The following is a 27079-nucleotide window of genomic DNA, read 5'->3' on the forward strand; positions in this document are numbered from 1 at the left end:
CCTTAGCCGCTTGAGCCACAGGCACCGAGCCCCCAAAGACTTTCAAGAGCAGTTACATCTTATGCCTTAACATCTCTAGACTCTGGTCATTGTACCAGGAAACATCCACTGGGCACCCATTATGTGCCGGACTGTGCTAGTTACCAGGGAAGTGGCCTCCTGACATCTTGGAGCAGGTTGTCTGGCAAGGGAAAGAGGTGTTAAATAAACCAGCAAGAGAAATACCGTGACACACATGTGTGCCATTTGCTGGGAAGATCTAGCATTGTGCATGCCACTGAGTAGCCATTTGAAACATGCTTGAGTGGAAGGTGGATGAGCAAATGGTCCATCAGGCAGCATCGTGGTTGAGGGCTTAGAGTTCTGGAGTCAGCTTGATCTGAATTCAAATTCCTAACTTCTGTGATGCTCGGTTCCCTGATGTGAAATGGGGCTGCTGTGGGTTCTGGGAAGATGAAATGAGATTACATGCAAAGCCCTAGGGAACGTGCCTGGGTGAGGGCCCCCAAGGAGCTCTGGTCCTGCAAACAGCCTCCTCCCTCAACCACCACCCACAGCCCCGCAGGGCAGCCAAGGTGCAGTTCTCCAGGTGACCACCAGGGGGCACAAAGCTCCACAAGGAATGGGAAGGTCCCCATGGCTAGTGAGGAGTGATGACTCCCAAACCAGAGTGGACAGAGGCAGTGACGGGCACCCTGGGGTCCCTGGCAAGAGTGTTCCAGGATGGTGTTCTTGTAGAGTGGCAGAAGAATGAGCCCTTAATTTGTCCCCCATCCTGCTGCTGTTACTCATCTCCCCAGCATGCCAACCATGTTTGGCCCCCTGACCTTCTTGACCTGTGACCCTTCTGGTTCCCAAAGTAGTCATCTCTCTGGGAGGCCACTTAGGACCTCAGGAGCAGGGCCCTGTGCCTGGTCTACCTGTGTGTGTCTTCTGTTGTGGCGGGCACAAGGCCTCCCCCAGGGCTGCCCTTGTCCCCACCAACTGGATCACAGTGGCTGGTTCTCAAAATTTGGTGCTCCCGGGCTGTCAGCATCACTAGGAGCTAGGGCCTCACCCTGATCTCCTGAATCAGAAACTAGGGGAGGGACCTAGCAACCTGTGTCCCCTAGATGACTCTGAGGCACACTTAGCCTTGGCTCTAGGACAAAGAAGGGGACTGAGTGGTACTTAGGAAAGGCCTTGGCCCACCTCGGCCCTTCTGAGGCCTTTGCATGGTTGGGCTTGGAGCTATCCAGGACTTGTCATTGCCAGGACTGCCCCACATGCTGTCTCCATTCAGACTAACAGGGTCTGTCTTCACCCAGAGCATCCCAGGGTGGGCAGTTAGTGTCCTTTCCCCGAAGGTGGGTTGTCTCAAGAAGGATTCTGAAGAAGAAGGCCAGGAAAGACCCATTTCCCCCCTGCCCTGCCTTACCTTTGGCTGAGCTGCCTCCCATCATGGTGAAGCTCTTCCTTGGTAGGAAGATCTTGCCCCATCAAGAGGCCAAGGCCCAGAGCAGTCTGAGCAGCCTGAGTGAGTCTACCAGGGAAAGGGTAGAAGATGCCCAGAGAGCAGGGCCCTCCAAAAGGCATTTAGACCCCTTCTAAGTGCCCCCAACCCCCTAGTTCTGTGATTATTAATGCCAAGTTTACTTGAATGTTACAGTTTATTTATCATCACATTTGATTGATATGGTCATGGGCTACATTATTAAGCAAAATAAAGGTGGACTGTGATCACCATTATTTGTTGAAGCAAGAAGAACTGGAACACAAAACAAGAAACCCATGAAATTTCAAAACCCATTCCTTCTTTCCACATCTGCCACAGTGACACCTGCTTAACAGTGGGCAACAGGAGCCCATGGAGGAGACTCACCTCTGGACACACCTTGGGGAGTCAGCAGGGAATAAGGGCTTGGGTTGACCCTTTCCTGATGCGAGGCCTTGAGAGGCTACCTCCACCCTCTGCGGGCTGCTGCAGGCCAGTGTCATGTTGGGACAAAACTCCTCAGTGCAGGGAATCCTTCAGACCCCTTCACATCCATTGTGACCTTGGCAGAGTCCATCTCATTTCCAGGGTCCTTTGGGTCATTCCTGCCCTCAGCCTTGCTATTGTGTCATGTTTGACTCCAGAGTGGGAGGGGACTCCATCCTCTGTGACTTCTCCCCGGACTGCAAGTGGGACCTGTGCCCCTGGCAGCTGGGAGGAGATGGGGCTAGATTTACCTCCAGCTGCTCTCGAACCCCTAAGCTAGAGGTCCTAGAGCCTGACTGCTGGAAGAAGAGTTTGTTGGGCCTACACAGTGGCATTGTTTTTATTATTTTAAGCCTTGAATCAATTAACAGCACTTTAAAATGGAGACACTTCGCATAAAAGTCTCCATCTTCAACTATGCTCGAGTCTACACACTCTGACAACACTGGACTCCCCAGACTAGCTTGATAGCAGTTGGCAGGAGCTGAGCTGAATCCACAGACCTGGGCCCTGCCCACGGCGGAGGCTGTGCACCCTCCTGTCGGAGCTGCAGTTTCTGTGACTTGGGGGCGCCTCACTGGCTTGGGTGCCCTGCCTGCCACTGGAGTTTGTGTCCTGGGCCCAAAACCTCAGGGTTTTCTGCTCCCTTCTTTTCTTTAATGTCTGATGTCGCCCACTTCAGCAGGTGCTTGGGCTGGGAGGAGGGATTAAAGACCCATAAGGCTCAGCCCGGCCTTGCTTCTACGAGAAAGCAAATTAGCCGGTTCCATAGGAGAGGAAGGATCTGGAGCTTGGTGCCATGATGGGGGCAGTGTCAGCAAAGCCACTGCCACAAAGCCAAGAGAGCCGGGAGCACCACAGACATGTGGGGCAGAAAAATCTGAGGCCACCCAGGAATCTCTGCACTTCATTCTACTTGGCTGGGGCCAGCCCCAAGTGTGTGCCTCAGATTATAATTTTAAATTGGATTTGTTCATTTAATACATATCATGAGATAAGATTTGTAAAGTGACCTCTGAGCCCTGACCCTCACGGCCATGATTCCTTTCCTTGGAAGTATTCTGCACATAAATAGCCAAATGTGTAGCAGCTCATCCTTGAATAACATGGGGGTGAGCAGTGCTGACTCCCCCAGTTCACATGGTGGAAAGTTCATGTGTAACTTTTGACTCCTTCAAGACTTAACAGTCTGCTGTTGACCAGAAGCCTCACGAATAAGATGGTCAACCCATATTTTGCATGTTCCAAGTATAGATTATATACTGTATTCTTACATAAAGTAATCTAGAGGAAAAAAATGCTACTCAAGCATTGTAAGGAAGAGAAAATATCTTTACTATTCACTAACTGGAAGGTCTGCATCCTTACCGTCTCCATGTTGAAAAGGCTAAGGAGGAGGCAGACGAGGGTCTGAGCTTGTTGTCAGAGACAGGCAGGAGAAAATGCACGTAAAAATGGACTCCCACAATTCAAACCTGTATTGTTCAAAAATCACAGTGCTGTCCCCTGTAAGACTCTCCTCCTGCCCCCCACCTAACAGTATGTCCCAGCACACTTCCTTTATCAATATATGAGAGCTTTGTCACTGTTCCTGTACGATTTCCATAGGTGTGTCTATCTCCTTCTTTGCTTAACCAGAAACCATCTGATGGGTAATGGACTGTCTTCCAGCCTCTGGCTACTGTAAACAGGGCTGTAGTGAACGGCCACAGACCTAGGTCACTCCACACATACAGATGTATCTGTGGGAGAGACTCTTAGTAGTGCCATTGCTGGGTCAAAGGTGCTGGAAGTTTGCAATTTTGATTCTGTTAAACTGCCATCCAGAGAGCTTGTAGTGAGTCAGGACCCCTCTGGGGTGGGCGCAGATGCCTGTTACCCATCCTGTGAAATGCCAGCTCCTGGAACACAGGGAGGCCCCCATGCACGTTCCTGTGGGGAGCTAGGCCTTCCCTGCTTCTCTTGCCAGTCCAGTAAAGTCATTTTCTTTCTTCTCCCGTGCCCTCCAGATAAACTGCGTGACGTTCCCTCACCCAGACACAATGCCGGAACAGCAGCTGCTGAAACCAACTGAGTGGAGCTACTGTGACTATTTCTGGGTAAGCTGTGCCTCAGTTTCCCTATGCTGTGGCCCTGATGACCAGAAGAAGATACCCCAGGATTGGACAGGAGAGGCCTGGAGCTCAAAGTGGAGAGGGCTTTCTTGTTGAAGCCCGAAAGGCTGGCAGTAGATTTAAGGTCTCAGACAGGAACTTAAGACCCTCTTGGGATCCAGATTATTCCATAAATCTCAGAGTCTCAGCAGAATTTTTATTTATGACAACACAAAAACCCCAGCCAGAATGCATGTAAGCTGGAGAGTCATTTTCTTTGGTGCTCAGTGAAGGCAGGGAGACTAGAATCAGCCTCAGTAAGTGAATCTGGGCTCGGTACCTGCTGCCACTGCTGCAAGCAACCTTGGACAAGAACTGCACATCCTTGGACCTCTCTTTTCCCATTAAAATCATAAGGAAGTTTGGCGCAAGGATTTATAAAGAGCTCCATCTTTAATAATCCTGTGGCTTCAGGTTTTTGCATATTGGCCTGCCACAGTGACTCACGCCTATAATCCAGCACTCTGGGAGACTGAAGTGGGAGGATTGCTTGAGCTCAGGAGTTCAAGACCAGCCTTAGCTAGAGCGAGACCCCATCTCTACCAAAAATAGAAAAATTAGCCAGGCATGGTGGCTACTCAGGTTGAGACAGGAGGATGGCTTGAGCCCAGGAGTTTGAGGTTGCTGTGAGCTATGATGACGCCACCGTACTCAAGCCTGGGCAACAGAGTGAGACTCTGTCCCAAAAAAACAAAACAAAACAAAAGCACCACAAGTTTTGCATATTTTCTAATAGACACAGAGTTTTAGTTTTCCAAGATGAGAAAAGTTCTATGGGTAGCTGGTGGGGAAGGGTGCACAGCAGCGTGGGGATACTTAACACCACTGCACTATACACTTACAAATGGGTAAAGTGGGAAATTGTATGTTAGGTTTATTTTTCCATGATTCAGATAAATATTGTTTTTTATAAACATGCAGATCCCTACACCTCAGAAGCTCCAGGAGTGGTCATGGGTATTTGCATTTGAAAGACAGCTATGACTTTCAAAATTAGATCATCCCATTCTGGAATCAGATAGTGTGATGGATGCACGACCTTGTGAATATTTCTGAAACCATTGAATTTTACACTTAAAAAAAAAAAAGGTACATTAGTACCCCGAGGAACAATAAATAAATTGAATAAAAATTTGTTTTCAACACCATGCAGAATGGATTTTTTTTTTTTTTTAAGATTTGCTAAGGGAGCACTAAACAGAAGTGTTTTTTTCCTTTTACCAAAACACTGGCACTGTAGAGCAGTGGTTCTCAACCTTCCTAAATGCCACAATGTATTATCATTGTTAAAAAGGAGTCGTGACCCACAGGTTGAGAACCACTGCCTTAGAGGGTATGTAAAGATTTCTGCTGCCCCCACTCACCCACCTACCACCCCAAGGGGCCGATTCCTAGCACTCTGGCTGTGTGGCTACCGGGGCAGAGACTGGGCGGAGGCTACAGAATGGCATAAAAGGGCTTGGGCTTTGACATCAGGTAGACCTGGGGAGGTGAGTTCAGAGGGATCAGAGTACGTAGGGCTTTATGGGCCGCAGGAAGGTTTTATTCTGTTTGCAGTAGGAGGCTGTTGATGGGGCTTCAGCAGAAATATGCTGTGATCTGACTCATCTGCATTGTGCAGGCAGAGTGGAAGTTGCGAGGTGAGGGCTAGGTGAGTGGATGAGTGAAGACGTGGTGGCGGCAGAGATGGAAAGACACGGCTGAGTTTGGAAAGTCAGCCCTAAAGAGGGGCTCAGGAAAGGAGCATGCAAAGGAGAGTGGTTCAGGCCCAAGGATAAGCATCCTGGGGGCCAGGGGTCAGCACAGGGGGGTCTCGAGCCGTGGGAAGCTACAGGAAGTGTGTGATCCTACCCACTGCTCAGCAGCCTTCTACAGAGCAACACTGAATCCTCATCTTAACTCAAGCTCTCTCTGGGGACTCTAACACTTAATCTGTGATTTTTATCTCCCTGACCATCAGGGCCCTTTTCTCTCTGATGACAGTTTTTTGTTGTTGTTGTTTGTTTGTTTGTTTTGCAGTTTTGGGCCAGGGCCAGGTTTGAACCAGCCACCTCTGATATACAGGGCCGGCGCCCTACTCCTTTGAGCCACAGGCACCGCCCTGATGACATAGTTTTTAAAGCCCGTTTCTTCTGGCTGGTTTTCTCTACTAGAGTGGATGATTGCTTGGCATATCCAACCTAGAAGAGAGGTAGATTTGGGCTCAGTGTTTGGATAATTTTGTCTTCGTTTTCCATCAAGATATAGCATTCATAGAGTGAGGCGCACAAGTCTTCAATGCACATGGAGAAATTTTTGAACTGTAAGAGTAGCCGCATGTGATGTGGTTCACCCCATGTGGTAGTGATCTCTGTCAGGAGAGGTGTTAGCAGTGTGGCCACATGAATCAGGAAGGGGAAGGACAGGAAAGGGGTATTCAAGTGAACTTGAGGAAGTGCAGGTAAAACACAACAAAGGAAATTATTCAATTTTGAAAGCCTAAGAATATTTGTCTGCAAAGTTATTAATAATTGGGTCCTAAGTTCCCATTCCATTGACTTAGCCACCTTCCCCAGATCCTGTCTTTTATTTAAAAGTACTGATAGTAGATACGTGTGTTGGCACCGTGCTAAGGTATTTAGTATGTCACTTATCTCAGTGAACAACATGAGGTAGGTGCTGTCATTTCCCCAGTTTTCTTTTTGTCATTGTTATTTTTTTTTTTAAGAGACAGAGTCTCACTTTATTACCCTCAGTAGAGTGCTATGGCGTCATAGCTCACAGTAACCTCGAGCTCTTGGGCTTAGGCGATTCTCTTGCCTCAGCCTCCCGAGTAGCTGGGACTATAGGTGCCCACAACAACCCAGCTATTTTCTTGTTGCAGTTTGGCCAGGGCTGGATTTGAACCCACCACTCTTGGTATATGAGGCTGACGTCCTGCTCACTGAGCCACAGGTGCCACCCTGTCATTTCTTTAGTTTTGCAGACAAGTAAGTCCATGCCTAGGACACTTGAAGAACTTGCCTGAGGTCACCCAGCTGGAATTTTAGGGGTTGGGCATGAGAGCCAGTATTCTTGACCACTTGTCCTTTTTACTATTGATTTCCAGGTTGGGAGAGTTAAGGGGCTCAGACATGGGGTGGGAGAAACTTACGGTGAGAACCTGAGCCTCAGAATGCAATGTAGGTACAGTGGCCCCCAGGAAGAGATCCAGGTTAGGGCAGCAGAGACGACAACTCCTCCCTCCCTCTTGTGCTGCCCTTGAGGGTGCCAGGCACTTCAGAGAACTTCCTAGAGTCTGTCTTGCCAGTACTCTCTTCTCCCTCACTCCAGACATCTCCAGATGTCACCTAAACTCTTAGTTTCTGTTTCTTTTGCAGGCTGATAAGAAGGACCCCCAAGGCAATGGTACCGTGGCCGGGTTTGAACTGCTGCTTCAGAAGCAATTGAAGGGCAAGCAAATGCAGAAGGAAATGTCAGAATTCATCCGGGAAAGGTAAAGCCTGGGCCCCTTCCAGCTCCGGGGGGGCCTGGTCACAGCATGCACCTTGGCCCTTAGTCCTGAAAGGGGTCAGCAGAAGGACCTGGCATTGTACACTCAGCACTGGGCTGGTTAGCTAAGGGAAATGTAAGACTGGAGCCACCAACTCATGCTCCATATCTGGCCAACAAATGTGTAACTTTGGCCTATATGGTATTTTTAAAGATTTGAACCAACTTTTTCTTTTTAAATTGGTAGATTTTACATTAAAATCTGGAAACTTATGCCTTGAAAAAGCGAAGGTTGGCAGGGTTGCTTCTACCTCCCTCATGCAACAAACAGCTGGATCTGAGTAGCAATTAACTTCTGTAGAGGGGATGTGTATTCCCATTTTGCCACAGTCTCCACCACTCCCTATTGCTACCCCCACAACTGTTTTAATTCCCTTACTTACCCACCTGGTCCTCATTTGAAGCATTGTTCTTCATCATAACTAAAAAGGAGAATCTTACCTATCAATTCATCTTTAGCAAAACCATGTCCCACAGCAGGAGATTATAAGCCCCCCTTACCCCTCCTACCTCTGTCCCTGCTGTCAGGGATTATAACAGTGGTTTGTCTAAAGTGCTTGGGAACATAGATGAAGAAATAGCAAATTCAACCTGATAGAAATGAGAAAAGCCACAAAGAGGAAGAGAAGTTCCTTCTCTATCTCCCTCTTCCTCTCTGTCCAAGTTCTGAGACTCACGTACCCACACACCAGCACACACCCACTCATCACACAAGTGCACATGGACACACATGTACATGTACACAGATTTTCATCTGGCATTTCTGAGACACACTGGCAATATTTATAGCAAAGGGCAAGATCTTTTAAAAATACTTCTTTTTTAATTATAACAACAATAATCAAGTAATAGTGCTTTGGTGTTTTAAAGCTCCCATTTCCCTTAGGGGGCCTATTTTCAATTCGTGTAAGCAAATCTTTATTTTATGACCCATTAAACTGGTAGGACATCGAGAGGTTGCATAGCTTGGGTGCAAGAAAACAATAGTATAAAACTGGTAAATAGAGACATGGCTGTAAAACCCAAAGCTTGAACGTACTTGTGGCTTATACTCCATAACAATGTCTTGTTAGCAGTAAATGGAATCTGCCCTTTCACGGCACTCTGGTCTCCCCAGAGAAAATGTAGATGTCTGTCACTTCTCTCAGCCCACCTTGGCATCTTGTAGAGAGGTCCTTTCAGAGCCAGGAGGGCAAGAGCTGAGATGCATAGGTAGAACTGGGACAGGGGCAGGCATACGCCCTGGTTTGGGAGATGAGGCCCAGGAGGCAGATGGTGTATGCTCCTCTTGTGCCTGCCACATGTGGCTGGCATTGAGGGACCAGGAGCGTGACATGGTTACATCAGCTTTCTAAAGAGATTCTTGGCCACAGTCAGGAGGGGCAGGGCTGGCATGTCCTGGGGAAGGCTGGTGGGAGTGGAGAGGAAGCAATAGAGGGGGATCAGTCAGATTAGACTCTGGAGGACCTGGAGGCCAGCTGGAGGGAGAGGTGAGGGCAGAACCGCATAAGGAGGAGTGAGAAACTGAGAGTCTCTTGGTTCCACATCATACAATGGGCATTCCTTTCATTATGACTTTGTCAGTTGTCCTCTCTCCATTATTCCATCCTTCATCCACTGGCTGCTGAAGAGTGGTTCCATACCAAGGTTCTCTCTGAGGTTCTCTCTGACCAGAGCACAGCTTACATCAAGCACAGCTTCTCTCTCTCACTACAGCCCAAAGGACCACTTAGGCCGTGAGCTGTACTTTTGATACTGCACTTTACGGGGATGTGTGAGGTAATACAGGACACTCCCCAGAGAGTTCTCTTGCCAGTGTGTCAAGGGCCTGCCTGCTGGACGCTACATTCACAGCAACTTTCCTCTCCAGGGACAGAGAACTGAGCAGCAGCTCGGGGCACTGCCTGGTTTCCATGGCAATGGTTTCCACTCTTCCCCAGCGGGCTTGACAATTAGCGGCATAGGAGAGGAAGAAGACAGTAGGGAGAGGCTCTATTCTTGCTTCTGAGAGGCTGCAGCCATCTGGGAACTCTGGGGCTGGAAGAGAGAGGGGACAGCAGTGGGTGTCCCTGGTGGTCCATCATGAGTTGCCTTCATTCATTTAGGGTCTCACATTTCTGGGCTAGGAGCTGTGTAAATGGCAGCTCTCGCCTTCACAGCCCTAGGAGACAAGTGGAAACATCCCATTTTGCAGATGAGATGGAGATTCAGACCGTTTTGTTCATGCATTTATTCAACAAATATTTATTAAGCACTTACAGTGTGTCAGGCAGACAGACAAGAGCTGTGCCCTCTCACAGCTTGAGGTATAACAGGTCCCTTTGCGTGGCTGACATATGCAGGGTATCGGGGCAGACCTAGTGTAGCACTAGAGAACTGATGTGTGAGGTTTTCTTCCATTGCAGGATAAAGATTGAAGAAGAATATGCGAAGAACTTAGCTAAGCTCTCTCAGAACTCCTTGGCTGCACAGGAGGAAGGGTGAGTTGGGAGAAGAGTGATGGGAGTGCGGTGCACATGGGGACGCTTAGTAGAGGGAGCCCCTTTCACTCCCCCCACTGAGCACTGGCCTGGGCCCGCTCCGTGTGGGAGGTCTCCATAGCTGAAGATGGGCACCATGACTCGCAGTGGAGACGTCCATGCTCAGGAAGGACACGTCCATGCTGTCCTCTCTAGTGACCTAGGGCCTCCTGCCAGATGCCGGGGCATGTCAGAACCTCTCCAGCCTGCGCCCTAGTAGCTGGGCAGCACCCTGGAGGTGCCCACCCAGCTCCCTTTTCTCCAAGGGCAGGCTCAGAGAAAACTGGAGATGAGATGATTTTGTACCTGACCTCTTTGTTTAGAATCTTTCCCTGGGGACCTGAAGTGCAGGGTCCCCTCCCCACCTCAGCTGTGACTAGACGTCTGTGGATGGAACCCAGGTGGGAGAAGGCTCAGCCTGACCCTCCCAGCCACAGAAGGATTCCTAGTGAGTGAAAGAGTCTTTCCCCTATGTACACTTGGTGGGAGTGTAAAATGGTCCAGCAGTTCCTCAAAAAGCTAAACAGAATTACCATATTACCCAGTAGTTTCACTCCTAGGTTTATACCCCAAATAATTGAACACAATGACTCAAATAAATTCGTGTATACATATACACAGAGCAGCAGTGTTCATGATGACCAAAAGTGGAAAAATCAAAAATGTCATCAAGGGATGAATGGATAAACAATAGATCTCCAATAGACTGTCATTCAGCCATAAAAAGGAATAGGACACTGATACATGGTATGTGGGTGAACCTCAGAAACATTCTGCTAAGTAAAAGAAGACAGACACAAAGGGTCACCTAGTGTATGATGCCATTTATGTGCAATGTCCAGAACAGGCAAATCCCATAGAGATAGAAAGCAGATTGTTGGCTCCCAGGGGTTATGGGAATAGGGGAATAGGGTGTGATCCCTTAACAGATACCAGGTTTCCTTGTGGGGTGTGTATTTGTCTTCTCAGGCTGTTACAACAAAGTACCCCAGACTGGTTGACTTCAATGATTTAGTGAAAAGAGATTTATTTTCTCTTGGTTCTGGAGGCTGAAAGTCCTAGTATCTGGTGAGGACTCTCCCACCGGGTTGCAGACTGCCGCCTTCTCACAACGAGCTCATTTGATCTTTCCTTGGTTTGTGCCCAGAAATAAGAGAGAGGAGGAGCTCTCTGATGTTTATTTTAAGAGGACCCTAATTCTGTCAGGTCAGAGCCTCACCGTTATGATGTCACTTAACCTTAGTTACTTCCTTAAAGGCCCATCCTCGAATACAGCCACACTGGGCGTTAGGGCATATAACATATGACAAACCTTTAGCCCACAACAAGGAGATTAAAATGTTTGGAACTAGATAGAGATGCTGGTCGCATGGTGTTGTGAGTGTGTTAAAGGCATTCATCTAAAAGGATTGTTCATTTGTAAGTGGATAATTTTATGCTATATGAATCTGATCTCAATTTAAAAAATAATAAAGACTCTCAGGAGGCTAGTGTCAAAAGGGTCCCTACAAGTCCTCTGTCTCTTCCCAGCTGCCTCTGGCACAAGTCTCTGTTTGAATTCCTTCCTACAAGAGGAAATGAACCCCCAAGGACGGAAGACATTCTGTCATAGAATGGTTGTGGTTGTCAGAGAGCTGCCATGGGAAGCAAGTCCAAATCTGCCTTCATGGCTTGCAATCCTTCAGGGGACAGAGATTTTGCCAACCAAATGTGGCTTTGATTACGCTTTCCACATGGGCTGACCGTGCAGCCAAACAACTGCCTTTGAATGGTTTTCAGCCCGTCCCACCAGCCACAGACTGCAGGGAGGCCTAGCAAGGCCATTGTCTCTTCCACAGAGGTGAGGGGAGGTTACTAGTTGGTCCCTTCTACTCTGTGTACTGGGCCGGAGATGGGGAGCAGGAAGGGAGCGCCTAGGGGAGTAGCCCTTGCTGCCTGGGAAGGGGCTTTCCTAAGCATCTCTCTGCTCTACACTGAGCTGCTCCTGAGTCTTCCCACTTCCACCTCCTTGGCCTGGGCTGCTGCCAAGGACACTGTGTCCTGCCAACATGCACAGCATATGCTCCTAACCCGAGCAGGCCAGCTCCACAAGTCAGGCCTGCACACCACGCCATGCACACAAACAGAGGGATAAACACAACACAAGCTCATATACACCCATCAGCACCACTCCCTGACATGTGTACACACACTGATCTCCTTACACACACAGCACCCACATGTACCCAATCCAAGCAGTAGCCATCCGGGCGTGCACACACCGCCACCCCTATACAGAATGTGCAGCAACACTATTTTGCACTTACATCCAGTTTTGGGCATTAAATCCGGTCCACTTTGAAAACTGTCAAAGCACAATGTTGGAGCCTAGATATCTAGAAATTTAGGGCCGTCTAAGAAGATCCCAGTAAGGGAGACTTGAGCTGCTTTTGCCATTTGAGTGCTGTGTCCAAATTAGGCTTCACGGGACGCATTCACATTGGTAAATAAACAGAATTAGGTTCTTCATTCTGCCTCCAGTTTCTCTTTCCTGTGTGGAAATGAAATGGAATTTTGGTTTTCCTGATTGGTAATTATGACACTAACAAGCATTTTGATTTGGTGTGCTTCAAATTATATGTTGGAACAGGAATGTATTTCAGATTTTGTGGGTGTTTTAATTAACCTCTTATCAGATGAAAAAAAATTATCTTCACATGAGAGGATTTCTAAATGGCTTTGTTATTATTATTATTAATTATTATTTTAAGACAGAATCTTACGCTATTGCCCAGGCTAGAGTGCTGTGGCGTTATAGCCCACAGCAACCTCAAACTCTTGGGCTGCAGCGATCCTCTTGCCTCAGCCTCCCAAGTAGCTGGGACTACAGGCGCCTGCCACACCACCCAGCTAATTTTTTTACTTTTAATAGAGATAGGGTCTCATTCTTGCTCAGGCTGGTCTGGAACTCCTGAGCTGAAGATAACCAACTGCCTTGGCTTCTCAGAGTGCTAGAATTACAGGCAAGAGCCATTGTGCCATGCTGTTAAATGTCTCTTTTATAAATTGTGAAGTGAATTGGGAGGAGTGGCGGTATGTTGAGGGGATGGACTGGCTCAGAGGGCCAACTGAATGTTTAGAGTGCTGTCCTCCCATCTAGGAATGTCCAGATGAGAGGTGAGGCTGAAGGCATTGTTTTACTTCCCTACAGTCTGAGATGACATTCTAAGGCCACCCTGCTGTCCCTGGGCCAGTCACTCACCACATGCTCTGCTGACAGGGGACCTACAGCTCTGTAGAAGGACTAATGTGCTTACACAAACTCTGGGCACCACCTGGGGCCATTGGCTTCTGTGGCTTTGTTTGTACCCCCCACGGGTTGCTGTGTGTTGCTCAGCTGTAGGGGCAAAACCCTGTCACCTCCCTTTAATCAAGTTCCCAACTGCTCCCAGGGTGGCGTCTGTAAGCTTTGTATATATAGCTGGGCTTTCACTTTAGAGCTAATTTGAGATAATTTGTGTGTATTGCATGAGAAGGAGTCAAGGTTCCTTCTCCCCAACCCCCTGAGGATGGACAGTTGTCTCTGTACCATTTGTTAAAAGCACCACCCGTTCCTTCCTTTGCTGCAGGGCATTTGACCCTGTGTGTGTGACTGTGTTTTGTTCCACTTATCTATATAACCACCACAGCTGTTTCTGCCACCCCACCACTGCCAGACCTAGGTGGGACCCCTCAAGGGTATTGGGTGCCCAAGCACAGTGTCTTGGAGCTCAGAGCCTTTGTGTGAAGACAAGTGCCAACAACATGTCTTTAGTTGTCCTGGTCATCACTCTGGCTCCTCTGGTGTGCTCCCCAGGTGGTATCTCCAGAGGGGAACCTTCTTTGTTAGCAGAGAAGACTCCTAGATGAAATCAGCCAGTTATTTCCCAGGAACACCTGCCTCAGCCTGGGCCAGCACCACCACCAGGCAGGCCTGGACGGTGATCACAGGGCTCTGTGCTGTTCCGTCGGGTAATTCTTGGCCACTGGCTGCTGTGCTTGAATCCCAGGAGCCTGGCAGCACACTTTTTTTTAATCAGTTTTTGCCACTTGAGTTTAATGAATTGTCTAGGGCAGGTGGCTTTTTGATGACATCCAGAGAACTGAACGTGCAGCCTGGATTTGCTGGCTGGGCTGAAGTGGTGGTGAGCAGGGAGGCAGGAGTGTTGTTTGGGGGTGAGTGAGGATAAAGAGTTCCAAGTCCTGAGGAGTGCAGCGCCAGCCCGCCTTTGATAGACCTAGGGACTCAGGAGATTTCTTCTACTTGAAGCCTCTCTGTGGAGTGGAGAAGTGGTTTCTCAGAGAGGTCTCGGCAATCCCTAGTAAGCTGTGGGCAGCATTAGGGCTCAGAGCTGGAGACTCAGCACTAGACACGATTGTACACTCCTGAGGCTGTGACTGTCCTAGGAGGTCACTAGACCCACGTGATCCAGCTTAGCTTCTCGTGGAGGTCAAACATCTGGGGTCTCCCTGTAATCAGGGCTGTGTAGCGCCTTCTGTTTGAACAGGGCTTCTCTCTGGAAAGGGATCCGTTTTCCTCCTTAATTTGTTAGCAGACATTTGCACCCCTCATCAGCAAGCCAGAGAGGGATGATGCTGAAGCTCTGGGGACAGTGATCTGCCAGGTGTCAAGACCCTCATAGTGGCTGAGGCTTTGGGACCCCACCCCACCTGCTTCTTATACTTCTCCTGGTCCTTGTGAGCCTCTGGCCTGGACGTTACCCCAGCTGCTCAGCTATTCTCTTAGCTCCAGGTGTAAGGTTAGCTCAGGTTGGCTTCAGTGGCTCATCTGGCCCTGTGGGTTGAAGCACATGTTTATCTTGTGCCCAACGTCTGTTTCATCCAAGTCCAAAGTCTCGGATGTTATAGACCTCCCCATCGTCCAGCCTCGGTGAGGGCTGTGGCTGCTGACCTAAGGTTGGGGCAACTCTCTCTGGGGTACTCCAAGTGTCACCATCTCTTTCATATTGCAGCTCCCTGGGAGAAGCATGGGCCCAGGTGAAGAAGAGCCTTGCAGATGAGGCAGAAGTTCACCTCAAGTTCTCCGCCAAGGTAACCCCTCCCTGCAACCTCCCTGGTGTGTGTGATCTTACACAGTGGGGTACCGAGAGATAGTTGGCAATGGTCTCTCTGGCATGTGACATTTGCCACTTTCCCTGGTGTAAATTTCAAGCCACCAACTTGAAGTCACTGAATACAGAGCTGGAAAGAGACACACAGTAGCACATCAGGAGAAAGTACTCTTAACAGATACTGCAGTCTAAACAACCGCCAGCGTCCACCCAGAGCATGGACGGCAGTAAAATGTAGTTAGGGAATTGCTGAGTATTTATTACCTTTGTTTTTAATATAATGTATTTAATTGTCAGTTTATATAATTTGTTTTATTTATTTAGTTTTTTAGGGAAAGGTCTCTGAGTGACAAATTCTGTCAGCTCAGGCTAAAGCGCAAAGATATGATCACTGCAGCCTTGAATTCCTGGGCTCTGGTTATCCTCCCGCCTCAGCCCCCTGCGTTGCTGGGACAATACCATGCCTAGCTAACTTAGTTTGTAATGAAATGGCTGTGTTTAACAACCAGCACAAAAGAATTGTGAAAATTTAGCAGTCACCTCCTGGGAGCCTTTGGGGGATGTTCATGTAGTGAGAGTAGAACCCCCCAAGTTCCTCAGGTGAACCCTTGAGTGATGAAAACCTCCCTCTTCGCCAGGCTGTCAGAGGACGGAATTGGCGTGTTCTGTCTCTTCTCGGTGTCGGGAGATATTAGACTATGCCAAAGGGATTTGGTGGTGTTTTACTTGCTGCTGTGGAATTTCAGAACAATGAGTAAATGACCCTTCTTTCATTTGGCTCTGAATCACACGCAGCAGGACTTGCTTGAGGACAGGGATTTTCACTGTACCCTCCATCCTCAGGATGGTGCCTGACACATCATTAGATACTTGATAAATATTTTATAACATAGTGACTAAGGGAGGCCCTCTGACTATTTCCTCCCCACCCCTCAGTCTTTTCAGGTCTATTTCCCTCAAGATTTCTTTGTGTTGCCAGATGAACTCCTCCCCCCTGCTCCTTAGCTCATATCTCCAAACTCCCTCTCTGATTCTCAGCTACTTTTTAGGTGAAAAATAAACTGTCTCAGTGAAATAATTCGTACTAAAGTGTGCATGACCAGTGGGGCTACCATTCAGCATACTTGCCTTTTAAAGGAAGGGAGGCCCTGGAGAGTGGCGCCACCCTGTGACCCTGGCCTCCCTTCTCCTCCCTCTGCCTTCCCACCATCACCAGTCACACACAGCAGGGTAAAATGCTTATACTGTCCTTTATTATTTGGAAGTAGCATCCCCCAAAGCCGATTGCTCCTTCCTAGAACTTCTGCACATTCAGTACTTGCTGGTCCTATGCCTTTTTCAGAGCTGTTCCCAGTGCATTATAATTCCCTGCTTTGGGGTTCTATATGGCATGAACTCTTGGAAGACAGAGTGACATCAGCCCACAATGGTGCCCTGCACACTGAAAGGCAGAATGAACAACTCGAAGAGCTGAGACTAAGAGGGCCTCATCAGGAGCTGGGTGGGAGGAGGGATGGTGCTCTTACTGCTCCCCATGCCTAAGGGATGTCCATGTCTCAAGACTGAGTAGACACCAGATGTGGATGATAATTCCCCACTAACAAAGCCACGCGGACCTCATTACACCAAGCACTTCACAAGAAAATTGCTACTTCAAGCCCTGGCAGGGAAGGGAGCTCCGTGAGGTGGTCTCTTTCCTGTGCTGCATATAAAACAGTGTGTTATTTTAAGCCACAGATCATGAGGAGCATCCCCCCAAGATCTCCCTTCTCCCGCCAAAGCCCCTCATAGCTCTGTTCTCCATCATGGCAGAAACTTCCATTGATTCGAGATGTACAGCAAGGCCACCGGTGCTTAGGGGTTGGGTCTGGGTGCCAAGGATGTGAGCTTCTGAAAGGTCACCTGCTGGATCCCCTGGAATTCTGGAGCCCTGATTCTCAATTATTTAGAGACTCAACAGGTGGTAACATACTCTCTGATGTGGCAGTGGTGACATAAGTATTCTGGATGGTTATGTGCAAGGCGTAACTCATCTCTCAGCTTTACCAACTACCATGCAAGGTAGAATGTCCGTTTCACAATGAGAAGGAGCAGGGAGGTGAAATCACAGCCTGTGGTCACCCAACCAAGGAAACTCAGCCATGAAGGAAGCAGAGGAGAGGACTGAGAGACCGGCTCCCCAGACCTTTCTTTGGTGGCCCTTACTCATCAACAGACTGGTGGTATCGCAAACACAGAATCCTGTTCTGGAGGGGCACTTTGTCCTCCCAGGGGATGCCAACAGGGTGGTGCAGGCTGGTCCCACACCACCTAATGGTCAGAACATTTTAAGCCAGGGTTCATGACAGGAGGCAAACTTACTCCACCTTTCAGCTGATGAGAGGCTTATGAACAGTCACTCACAGCAGCCTCTGCTGTTTTCAGCTTGCCGGTCAGCACTCATGGCCCCGGGCAATCATAGTAGCAGCCTCATGGTTTTATGGAAATTCCTTGAGACGAAAGAGGCTCCCAGGATTTATTTGTCTGCCATGAATAATATAACTCCATATGCTGAAAACCCATTTTAATGTCTGCTCCAAAAGGCTTATTGAAATTCTGCTCTGAATGTTCTGTACCAGGGGTAAAAACTCTTTAAGAAATGCAATTTTCGTTACAGCAATTTTTCTGGCTTTTTTAGTCTTCTAGCTCAAGCCATTGCTAATAGCAACAGGTTGCTAAAGAAACAGGTTTCTGTATACAAAGGAGGTTATACCTGGCTCCAGCTGAAGAAGGGAGAAGAGCAAAATTCCTTCTGTTGGGAAGAAATCTCATCCTGCAGGAGAGATTGTGTGTTCAGTCAGAACAAATTTTAGGGGCAAGGAAGTCAGGAGTTTTATCTCACTGTTTCACTAACAAGCTCCGTGACCTTGGGCAAATCAGTCATTTAGCACCTCTGGGGTTCCATTTCTTCCAGTGTGGAAGGAAGAATTCAGACTAGATCAGCAACTTTAAACTTACTTGACAGTGACCTACAGCTACATTTTACACCAGCACTCAGAACACACCTACACGTGGCCACATACAGATGGGCACTCACACATATAGCTGAAATGAATGTTTCATGAAACAGTATTTTTCCTCCTACTGAAAACATACTCTGATATTTCCTATTCAAGTCCAGTCTATTCTCACCAAAAAGCTGGTCCTGACTCATTAAATTGATTTCACAACTCTTGGCCACCCACTGTCTAAAAAAACACTCGACTAGACAGTCTCTGAAATCCCTTCCAACTTGAAATTTCTTTGATTCTCTCCTGATGTGGGAGGTGAAAAGAAAAAAGAGGCAGAGAGTTTCAGAAAGGCAAAGTGAGTGACACCCGTGGCCTGGACATTGGGAAACAGGGACACACTTACAGGAAGGACTCCTGACTCCCAAAATTCTTTAAAGTTAAGAATGAATCTTAAAAGCTAACCAAGCTAACTTCTTTTTCTGTTTTTTAAAGAAAACAATTATGTATTTAAAAAGTACTTAGTATCGGTAGAGAGATGGAAGACCCACAGATCTTCATCTTTGGGCCGGAATCATTTCTGACAGCTGGCAGCATTACATTTCCAGAATGTCATTCGAATCTGGGGAAAGACTTTGACGTCTTAGAAGGTTCATGGGCCCTTCCTCAGCCACAGAACCTGACACTAGGGCCCAGAAAACCTTACTGTTGAAAACTCCTACAGCTTGGTCCTGGGTACATTTAAGTCTGATGGTCACTTGCTTTCCAGGTCCTTAGAAAGACCCCAGGGTTACTGTGTTGGCCTCAGGGTCCCAGGGCGGCTGAGTTGGACTCCTGTGGGGCAACAAATGCCTGACCTGTGTTCATGGAAAGGGCTTTGTTCTCACGAGCTCTCAAGTTTTCTGTAACATCCCACAGATTGCCACCAGATGGGGATGTTTTCCTACATAAGGAAAGTTCTAGGGGTTAAAATAATAAGACACATTTACAGCTAATACCAGGAGGAGAGGGGTGTGTTGGGATGGCCCGTTCTCTGTTAATCATCCAACAGCAAAGCTGTCCTTTTGTCACCTAGGGGTTCGGCAATGAAGAATTTGTCATTTTCTCTAACAGAGAAGGGGGGCACCCACCCTGCACCAGCTTTGGGAGGACACTGTGGATGGCAGTGGTCAAGCCACATTGGAGCCTGCTTGGAGCTCACAGTCCTATGTGGGCCACTGGTTTAGCACAGGAACACCTAAAGCCTGGTGGTCCCAGGATAAAAAGACAATGTAGCAGAAACCTGGTGAGGAGAGGGAAGAGAGCAGTCACAGAATCGCAAGAGTTGGGAGCTGGTCCAGGGTAGTTGAGCTGTGCTCCCCAGAGGCCCCCCTGGGATGAGTGGAGGGGACATAGGCTGAAGGTAAGGGGTGCCGAGACCGAGTCAGGGGGACATGCTTGCCTGGCCTTGGCCAGAGCAGGTGCACATCAATATGTTTTCTTATAAAAGAAATTCTGTGCTCACAACCCCCCCCCAAAAAAGTTTTAAGAAAATGTCTTTTTAAAAAAAAAATAGAAGGGTGGGAAAGAGGGAAGAATAAAAGAGGAGAAAAAGCTTGAAAACCTGATGTCACCAAGCTCTCTCAAAGTATAACTCTCTTTGGCCCTTGGAATACAAGGGCAGTTGGTCCCTTCTGGTGGGGATGGTGAGTGTGCCTGTGTCCCCAACTAACCCAGTGAGCTAAGAGACTCAGGACACAGATAGGTGACAAGCTGTCTGCCCCAGAGAGCTCCCAGTGTGGAAAGTTAAAGGAGAGAGGCGCACAAGCAAAGCCCTGCAGGGACCTGTGGAGCCCAGGTGGGTACGTGAGGTCCTGGGTGTGTGGATTAGCTGCTTCACACAGCCCACAGAGTGTGCATAGCAAAACCTCAAGTTGTACACCGTAAATACAGACAATGGAAAAATTTTAAATTAAAAAGAAGTAGTGGCTGTGGAGGCTGAGAGGAGGAAGGAGTTAGCGGAGGTGGGGTCTGGCAAGCTCTGTCCACTCATTGGTAGATAGGCAGGCTGGGGCCTGGTGAGCTAAGGTGACTTGCTCAAACCGAGACCTCTTGTCCTGCCTCCCTATCAGGCTGGGCCACCGTCTCAGACTCACTCTCACATGCCAGGGGAAGGGGGTGCCCCCGCACTCCACGGGGTGGCAGTGAGGGCCCTGGGGCCTGAGTGTGCTTCTCCTCTGTCCACGGCAGCTTCACACTGAGGTGGAGAAGCCCTTGATGAATTTTCGTGAGAACTTCAAGAAAGACCTGAAGAAGTGTGACCACCACATCGCCGACCTCCGCAAGCAGCTCGCCAGCCGCTACGCTGCGGTGGAGAAGGTGAGCGGCCTGGGCAGGCCAGGATGCTGGAGGAGGGTGGGCCTTTGTCCCCATGTGGGGCGCGGTGGTGGCTGAGCCTCACACCCTTACCTGAGAACCCCACCCATCCAAAAGGCAGGTAGGAGCTGTCTTCCTGTGGTACTCGGAGGGCCACCCAGAGGGCCAGCAGAGTGAGGAGAGGCTGCAGCTGCCCTGGGGGGCAGCATGGGCTGCCTACATGCAAGGATATGTGTGTGTAAAACACAGGCATATTTAAATTTGTTGAATGTATTACTTATTTAAAGTTTGCCTACAAGGACATGTGCGTGTAAAACATGTGTATTGCCTCTGGAATAATAAATTCCTGGATCCATAAGTAGAAGGCATAATATATGTATTACCTAGGGAAGAAACAGGCATATTTATATTTGTTGAATGTATTAACTTATTTAAAACTAAGTTATGCTGCAAAAATAACATTGGTACCAGGAAGAATGTTTTGGTCAGCACACAAAAATACAAAATGTTATTCACCAGAAATAATCACCATCACTTCCTACCTAGCATTTTGATTTTTAAATAATATTTATATTTAAATATTAAATACAGAAGACTAGACACACCCGTATTTTTGTAGGCACAGAGCCTCGATGTGCTACTGGTCCTCATGTGGTCCCTGTGTCCAGGCCTTACCTGGTAGATTCTCTCCTGACTAAATCATCCCATTCCCAGTTGTCCAGTGGTTCCCCATCCTGCTCAGAGAGTGGACAGAGCCATGGGTGGTCATACCTGGAGGCTCTGGAGGGAAGGAGGTGGTGCCATCATGGGCACTACCCTGCACGTGGCCAGCTACCCCCACCAAAGGGCCGTGGACCTGCTGGAGGCATTTCCTCCAGGCGGAAAGGCAGGCATGGGAGGGGTGGGGCGTGAGGGGGCCACAGTGGCTAGTTCATGCTGCCAGCCTGTAAAGCACTGCTGGGAGGTGACACACGTGGCCTTTGTGGTCACTTCCAACCCTGAGAAGCTGAGATTTTAGCACTGCCTGTGTCCCCAGACCACATACAAGCTCCAACAAAAAACGGTCTAAGAGAGAGACAGAAGCTGAGTCCAGCTGTCATGGAAAGAGACACAAGACCAGGGTTGCAGCCCTGCATTGCCCCTCACTGGCTGGGTGGGACCACTCTGGAGGGTTGGCCCTTCCGAGCCACTGTGACATGATCCACACAAACAGGGAAAAGGAGGAACTCGTGCAGACAAAAGGGAGGCCGGCCATGTGTCCCGTGAGGCCCCCAGCCCTGGGCTTTACAAACAGCATCTCCATGTCCTGTCGTTGGACCGCAGGCCCGGAAAGCTCTCACGGAGCGGCAGAGAGACCTGGAGATGAAGACCCAGCAGCTGGAGATCAAGCTGAGCAACAAGACAGAGGAGGACATCAAGAAGGCCCGGAGGAAGTCCACACAGGCTGGTGAGTGCAGGGCATCCGCCCACTGAGCCACACGGCACAGAGGGCAGGGCCAGAGGCCGAGACGGAGAGGCTCCTCTGCCAGACTGCAGACCACCTTCTCTCCTGTCTGCCTAGGGATCCCAATGACATAACCCTGGGGGTCCAGGGCTGGGAGCAGGCCGAGCTGTTTTCAGGCCATGGTGGGGGCTGGACTCCTCACTCTCCCTAGTGATAGCTTCCCTGCCACCCCCACCTCCAAACCCTGGATCTCAGACGAGGAGGTGGACAAACTCTTCCATACCTTGCAAGCTCAGAGCACTGTCTCTGCTCAAAGCCCACAGAAATGCACACCCCACACAAGCTGCCCCAACTCCGCAGGAAGTGACACTCACTAGGTTTGGGCTCCTGCCCCAGGATGGAGAGAGGCCCACATTTTATTTAAAGAACCAGATTTTAGAGTCTCTTGGAGAGAGCCCACCAGTAAGGTGGTTTCTGCTTCCACCTAGTGGTACAAATTAGCCAATACACAGGGGGAGGTAGAAGACGGGATATTTCTAAAAGATGAGTTTGACTACATGCAAGGACATGTGCATGTAAAACATGTGTATTGTCTCTGGAATAATAAATTCCTGGATCCATAAGTAGAAGGCATAATATATGTATTACCTAGGAAAGAAACAGGCATATTTACATTTGTCAAATGTATTAACTTATTTAAAACTAAGTTACACTGCAGAAATAACTTTGGTACCTGGAAGAATATTTTGGTCAGCACACAAAAATACAAAATGTTATTCACCAGAAATAATCACCATCACTTCCTGCCTAGTGTTTTAATTTTTAAATAATATGTATATTTAAATGTATTTAAGGTAGATCATATACTCTACCTTCTGAGCTTCCTTTTTAATTAATATATCTCTGATTCATTACTTATAAATCTGTTTATGCAGCCATTCATGCCTATGAAACTTTTTAATGGTTGACTGGTGTCTAGTTGTATGATTCTACCCAAATTTATTTTATCATCCCTTTAATTGATTTTTAGGACTTCTATTTCATTTTTGTTATTTATTTATTTATTTATTTATTTTGAGACAGAGCCTCACTCTGTTGCCCCCGCCGTGGCATCATAACTCACAGCAACCTCAAACTCTTGGGCTTGAATAGTCCTCTTGCCTCAGTCTCCCAAGTAGCTAGAACTACAGGTGTGCTCCAGGACACCTGGCTAGTTTTTCTATTTTTAGTAGAGATAGAGTCTTCCTGTTTCTCAGGCTGGTCTCAAACTCCTGAGCTCAAGCAATCCGCCCACCTAAGCCTCCTAGAATGCTAGGATTACAGATGTGAGCCATCACACCAGGCCAATTTTTAGGACTTTGAGATTGTTTCAGAGTGTTTGCCAATAACAGTGATGCTGGGAACTGTATCTTTGTGTGTGTGTGTGTGTGTGTGTACAACAAGATCTGCATAGAGAGAGCATAGATGGCAGGTCCAAAGAATTTTGTTCATTTTTAGGGATATTCCAGATTACTTTCCAGAAAGTACGGTACTATGCGTGCCTCTTGCCTAAATGCTTGTCAGTATTGTGTAAAGTCACTGGTGTCTCTTCACAAATAATGTATTTTGTTTTTAATTTGCATTTCTCCATGAGCATTTCAAAAACATGAATCATTTTTTACCTTTTCTCTATGAACTGATTACCTCATATCCAGTCTCCATTTTCTTGCTGAGTGGCTGACTGTGGACTCTTTATACATTTTTTTTTTTTTTTGAGACAGATCCTCAAGCTGTCCCCTTGGATAGAGTGCTGTGACATCACAGCTCACAGCAACCTTCAACTTCTGGGCTCAAGAGAGTCTCTTGCCTCAGCCTCCCAAGTAGCTGGGACCACAGGCACCTGTCACAACGCCTGACTATTTTTTGGTTGCAGCCATCCTTGTTGTTTGGTGGGCCTGGGCTGGATTCGAACCCGCCCCCTAGGTGTATGTGACTGGTGCCCTAGCCACTTGAGCCACAGGTACCGAGCCTGGACTCTTTATACATTAAGGAGTTAACCCTTCTGCTATTCTTCTGTTCAGCAGTCTTTTTTTTTTTTTGGAGACAGTCTCACTTTGTCACCCTCGGTAGAGGGCCCTACTGTCATAGCTCACAGCAGCCTCAAACTCTTAGGCTCAAGCTATTCTCTTGGCTCAGCCTCCCAAGTAGGTGGTACTATAGGCACCCACCACAACACCCAGCTATTTTTAGGGACCGGGTCTTGCTCTTGCTCAGGCTGGTCTAGAACCTGTGAGATCAAGCGATCCACCTGCCTTGGCCTCCCAGAGTCCTGGGATTACACATGAGCCACTGTGCCCAGCCTCAGTCTTTTCTCTTGTGGAGTTTAGGTTTTGAGACTGTCTTATCAAGAATGTTTTTTTGGGTTTGTTTGTTTGTTTGTTGTTTTGTAGAGACAGAGTCTCACTCTATTGCCCTTAATAGAGTGTCATGACGTCACACAGCTCACAGCAACCTCCAACTCCTGGGCGTAAGGTGATTCTCTTGCCTCAGCCTCCTGAGCAGCTGGGACTGCAGGCGCCCGCTACAATGCCCAACTATTTTTTTGTTGCAGTTTGGCTGGGGCTGGGTTGGAACCTGCCACCCTCAGTATATGGGGCTGGCACCCTACCTACTGAGCCACAGGCACCGCCCCCTTGTGCAAGATTTTTCTTTTAATTCCCTGGGTTTCTTTCCTTACGTCGGCGCTCTGACCATATTCCACAGATTCTTCTTTGTAGTGCTTTCATCTCTGCTGTTTTCAAGGTATTTGGCCATTTGGAGTTGAGTTCGTCTTTGAATTCACCAAGAGCGGTTTCAAAGAATATCTTTACATTTTTACAAGCAAGGACTTTGTTACCGTTGCTTCCTAATCTTGCTATTTTTTTCTAGTTTTATTGCATTGTTATCAGATGATATGGTCTTTTATTCCTATAATTTGGAATGATTTTGTGATAAAAGCAACTAGTCCTTAGGCCTAACCACTATGCGTGTAAATGTCACCTTTTCTGAGCCCTTAATGTGTGCCAGGCACCAAGCTACATGCTTTAGACTTAGTGTTGTCTTTTTTGATCTGCACATGCTCTTGTAAAGAGAGGTGTTTTTATCCTTTTACCAGTGAGGAGACTGATGGCAGGGAGGATGAGAAACTCTCCTAAGGCCCACAGTGGCAAAGCCAGAATCCAGTCTCTTCTTGTCCAAAGACTCTGCTTGTTACCATTTTGCTGGACAGCCTATTACTCAGAAAAATGCCAGCGGTTCTTTCTCCCTGTTCTCTTTCCTCCTTCTTACTTATCTTCTCAAGGTTGCTGGAAGGAAGGGCATCTGGATCCTCTGAGGTTTTCCTTCAGTTCATTGTCCTTGTCCCCATAGCATACATTGATATTTTGCTCTCTGCACCAGTCCCTGATCTAAGCACTTTATGTATATCGGCATCTGCATTTTTTATGATTATGTGATGGCACAATCGTTAGCCTTATTTTATGGGTGGAGAAACTAAGGCACAGGCAGGTTAAATGACTCGTCCAAGATCACATATCTAATAAATAAATAGTGGAATTAAGATGACACTCACACATTCTGGTCCCAGAATCCATATTCTTAACTGGTGCTATTCCAAAGGGTCCAATTTCAAACCCATGGGCTTCCATGGAGAGGAGACACACCATCTTTGCCTGCTCTGTTTCCTGATGCTGTGGAAGTTCCTGAAGCATGTTCTGGAAATTGGGATTGATGAATAGGGCTCTGGGACTTGCACGTCTGCATTTATAAGGCAACATGCTGACATCCTCCGTCAGGGGTGTGTTCTCGGTGGAAATGCGTTTGCAGGGCAGTATCCAGGTTCTGCACTCCAATTCAGGGCCTCTTGGCCTTGGACCAAGAACAAAGTGAATAAATCCCTTGTTTGGACAACAAGGCTCAGCACTTGTGGCAAGGCAGCCTCACATCCCCGTGTGTGGTGCAGCTAGTGGTGTGGCTAGCAAGGATGGGGGAGCTGGTATACTGAGCTAGAATTTGGGTCTGTGTACATTTCTCCCCATTTTTTTCACTTTCCTATCAGAATACACGTGAGCACCAATGATGTTATAGGAGTAATTTTGAATCTACTCGAATTACTAGATTCTACTCTAGAATTTGACTTCTGGAGCTACTAGAATGACCGATAGAACTGACCTATAAGTCGGTTAGCTTTGGGATGGGCTTGTGAGCTTTTCCCATCATGAGCAAAGATCATGATGCTTTCCTCTGGCTGGGGCCCTGTGAAGATCAGGAAGCCACATTTAGATGGAGCCACGCCCCAGCGCGGTGCCTCTCCAGCCCTGACGTGTGTCCCCTCAACAAAGTGCTTGGGAAAACACAGTTCCTGATCCTGTGGGTCTTGGGTACATCGTGGGGTGGGGTTTGCACTTTCAAGTGGCCCCAGGGGAACTAGTACTACTGGTCCACAGGCTGTGTGTCGTGTACTGAGGTTCCCAGGCGCTGGGACACTTAGGAATGTTTGCAGTTACATTGCAGTTTGTTTCCTTTCAGATTACAAAATGTAACATACCTCTGACAACAGAAAAAATGTACTAGATGTAAGGATTTAATAGTTATGTTTTCCTTAGATCTTTCTCTGTTGAAATCAAATTCTATAGAACAACTAATTCCTGCCCCTCACCCTCTCTGCTTCTGAAGATAACTGCTCTCCGTGTTTCACACTGTGATGGCAAAGATGAATGGGCTGTAAGCCATCAGACACGTTATTTTGTGTTTCCAAGTGACGTTCTGTTGTGTGGACACAAGTGTGCAAACACATGGATGTGTCTTGCAGATTTCTCTTCCTGAAGTCTTATCAGTACTCAGTTGCTTGTGACACGTGTTTTAGCCAATCTGGACTCACCAATGTAAAATAAAATGGTCATCTTTACAGAAGAAAGAGTTTCTTGAGCTCATGATAGGATTGGAGGTCCTAGGAATACACCCCCCACACACCCACAGTGAGAACTCCCATCCTGTATTCTTCATATCCAGGGTCAAGTTCAG

At 47.9% G+C, this 27079-nt stretch overlaps 1 protein-coding gene across 1 annotated transcript in view; it reads left to right on the forward strand.

The window, feature by feature from the left end:
- Positions 1-27079, forward strand: part of GAS7 (growth arrest specific 7) — a 247750-nt gene that overhangs the window by 217895 nt on the left and 2776 nt on the right. The window contains exons 6-11 of the mRNA XM_023513994.1: positions 3970-4059; positions 7473-7588; positions 10050-10124; positions 15155-15233; positions 20470-20598; positions 21919-22042. Of these exons, the coding sequence (XP_023369762.1) occupies positions 3970-4059; positions 7473-7588; positions 10050-10124; positions 15155-15233; positions 20470-20598; positions 21919-22042 (613 nt within the window). The remainder of the gene's footprint in view (positions 1-3969; positions 4060-7472; positions 7589-10049; positions 10125-15154; positions 15234-20469; positions 20599-21918; positions 22043-27079) is intronic.

This window comes from Otolemur garnettii, unplaced genomic scaffold, assembly GCF_000181295.1.
Source record: "Otolemur garnettii isolate 467f Iridium unplaced genomic scaffold, OtoGar3 scaffold00046, whole genome shotgun sequence".
NCBI lineage: Eukaryota > Metazoa > Chordata > Mammalia > Primates > Galagidae > Otolemur > Otolemur garnettii.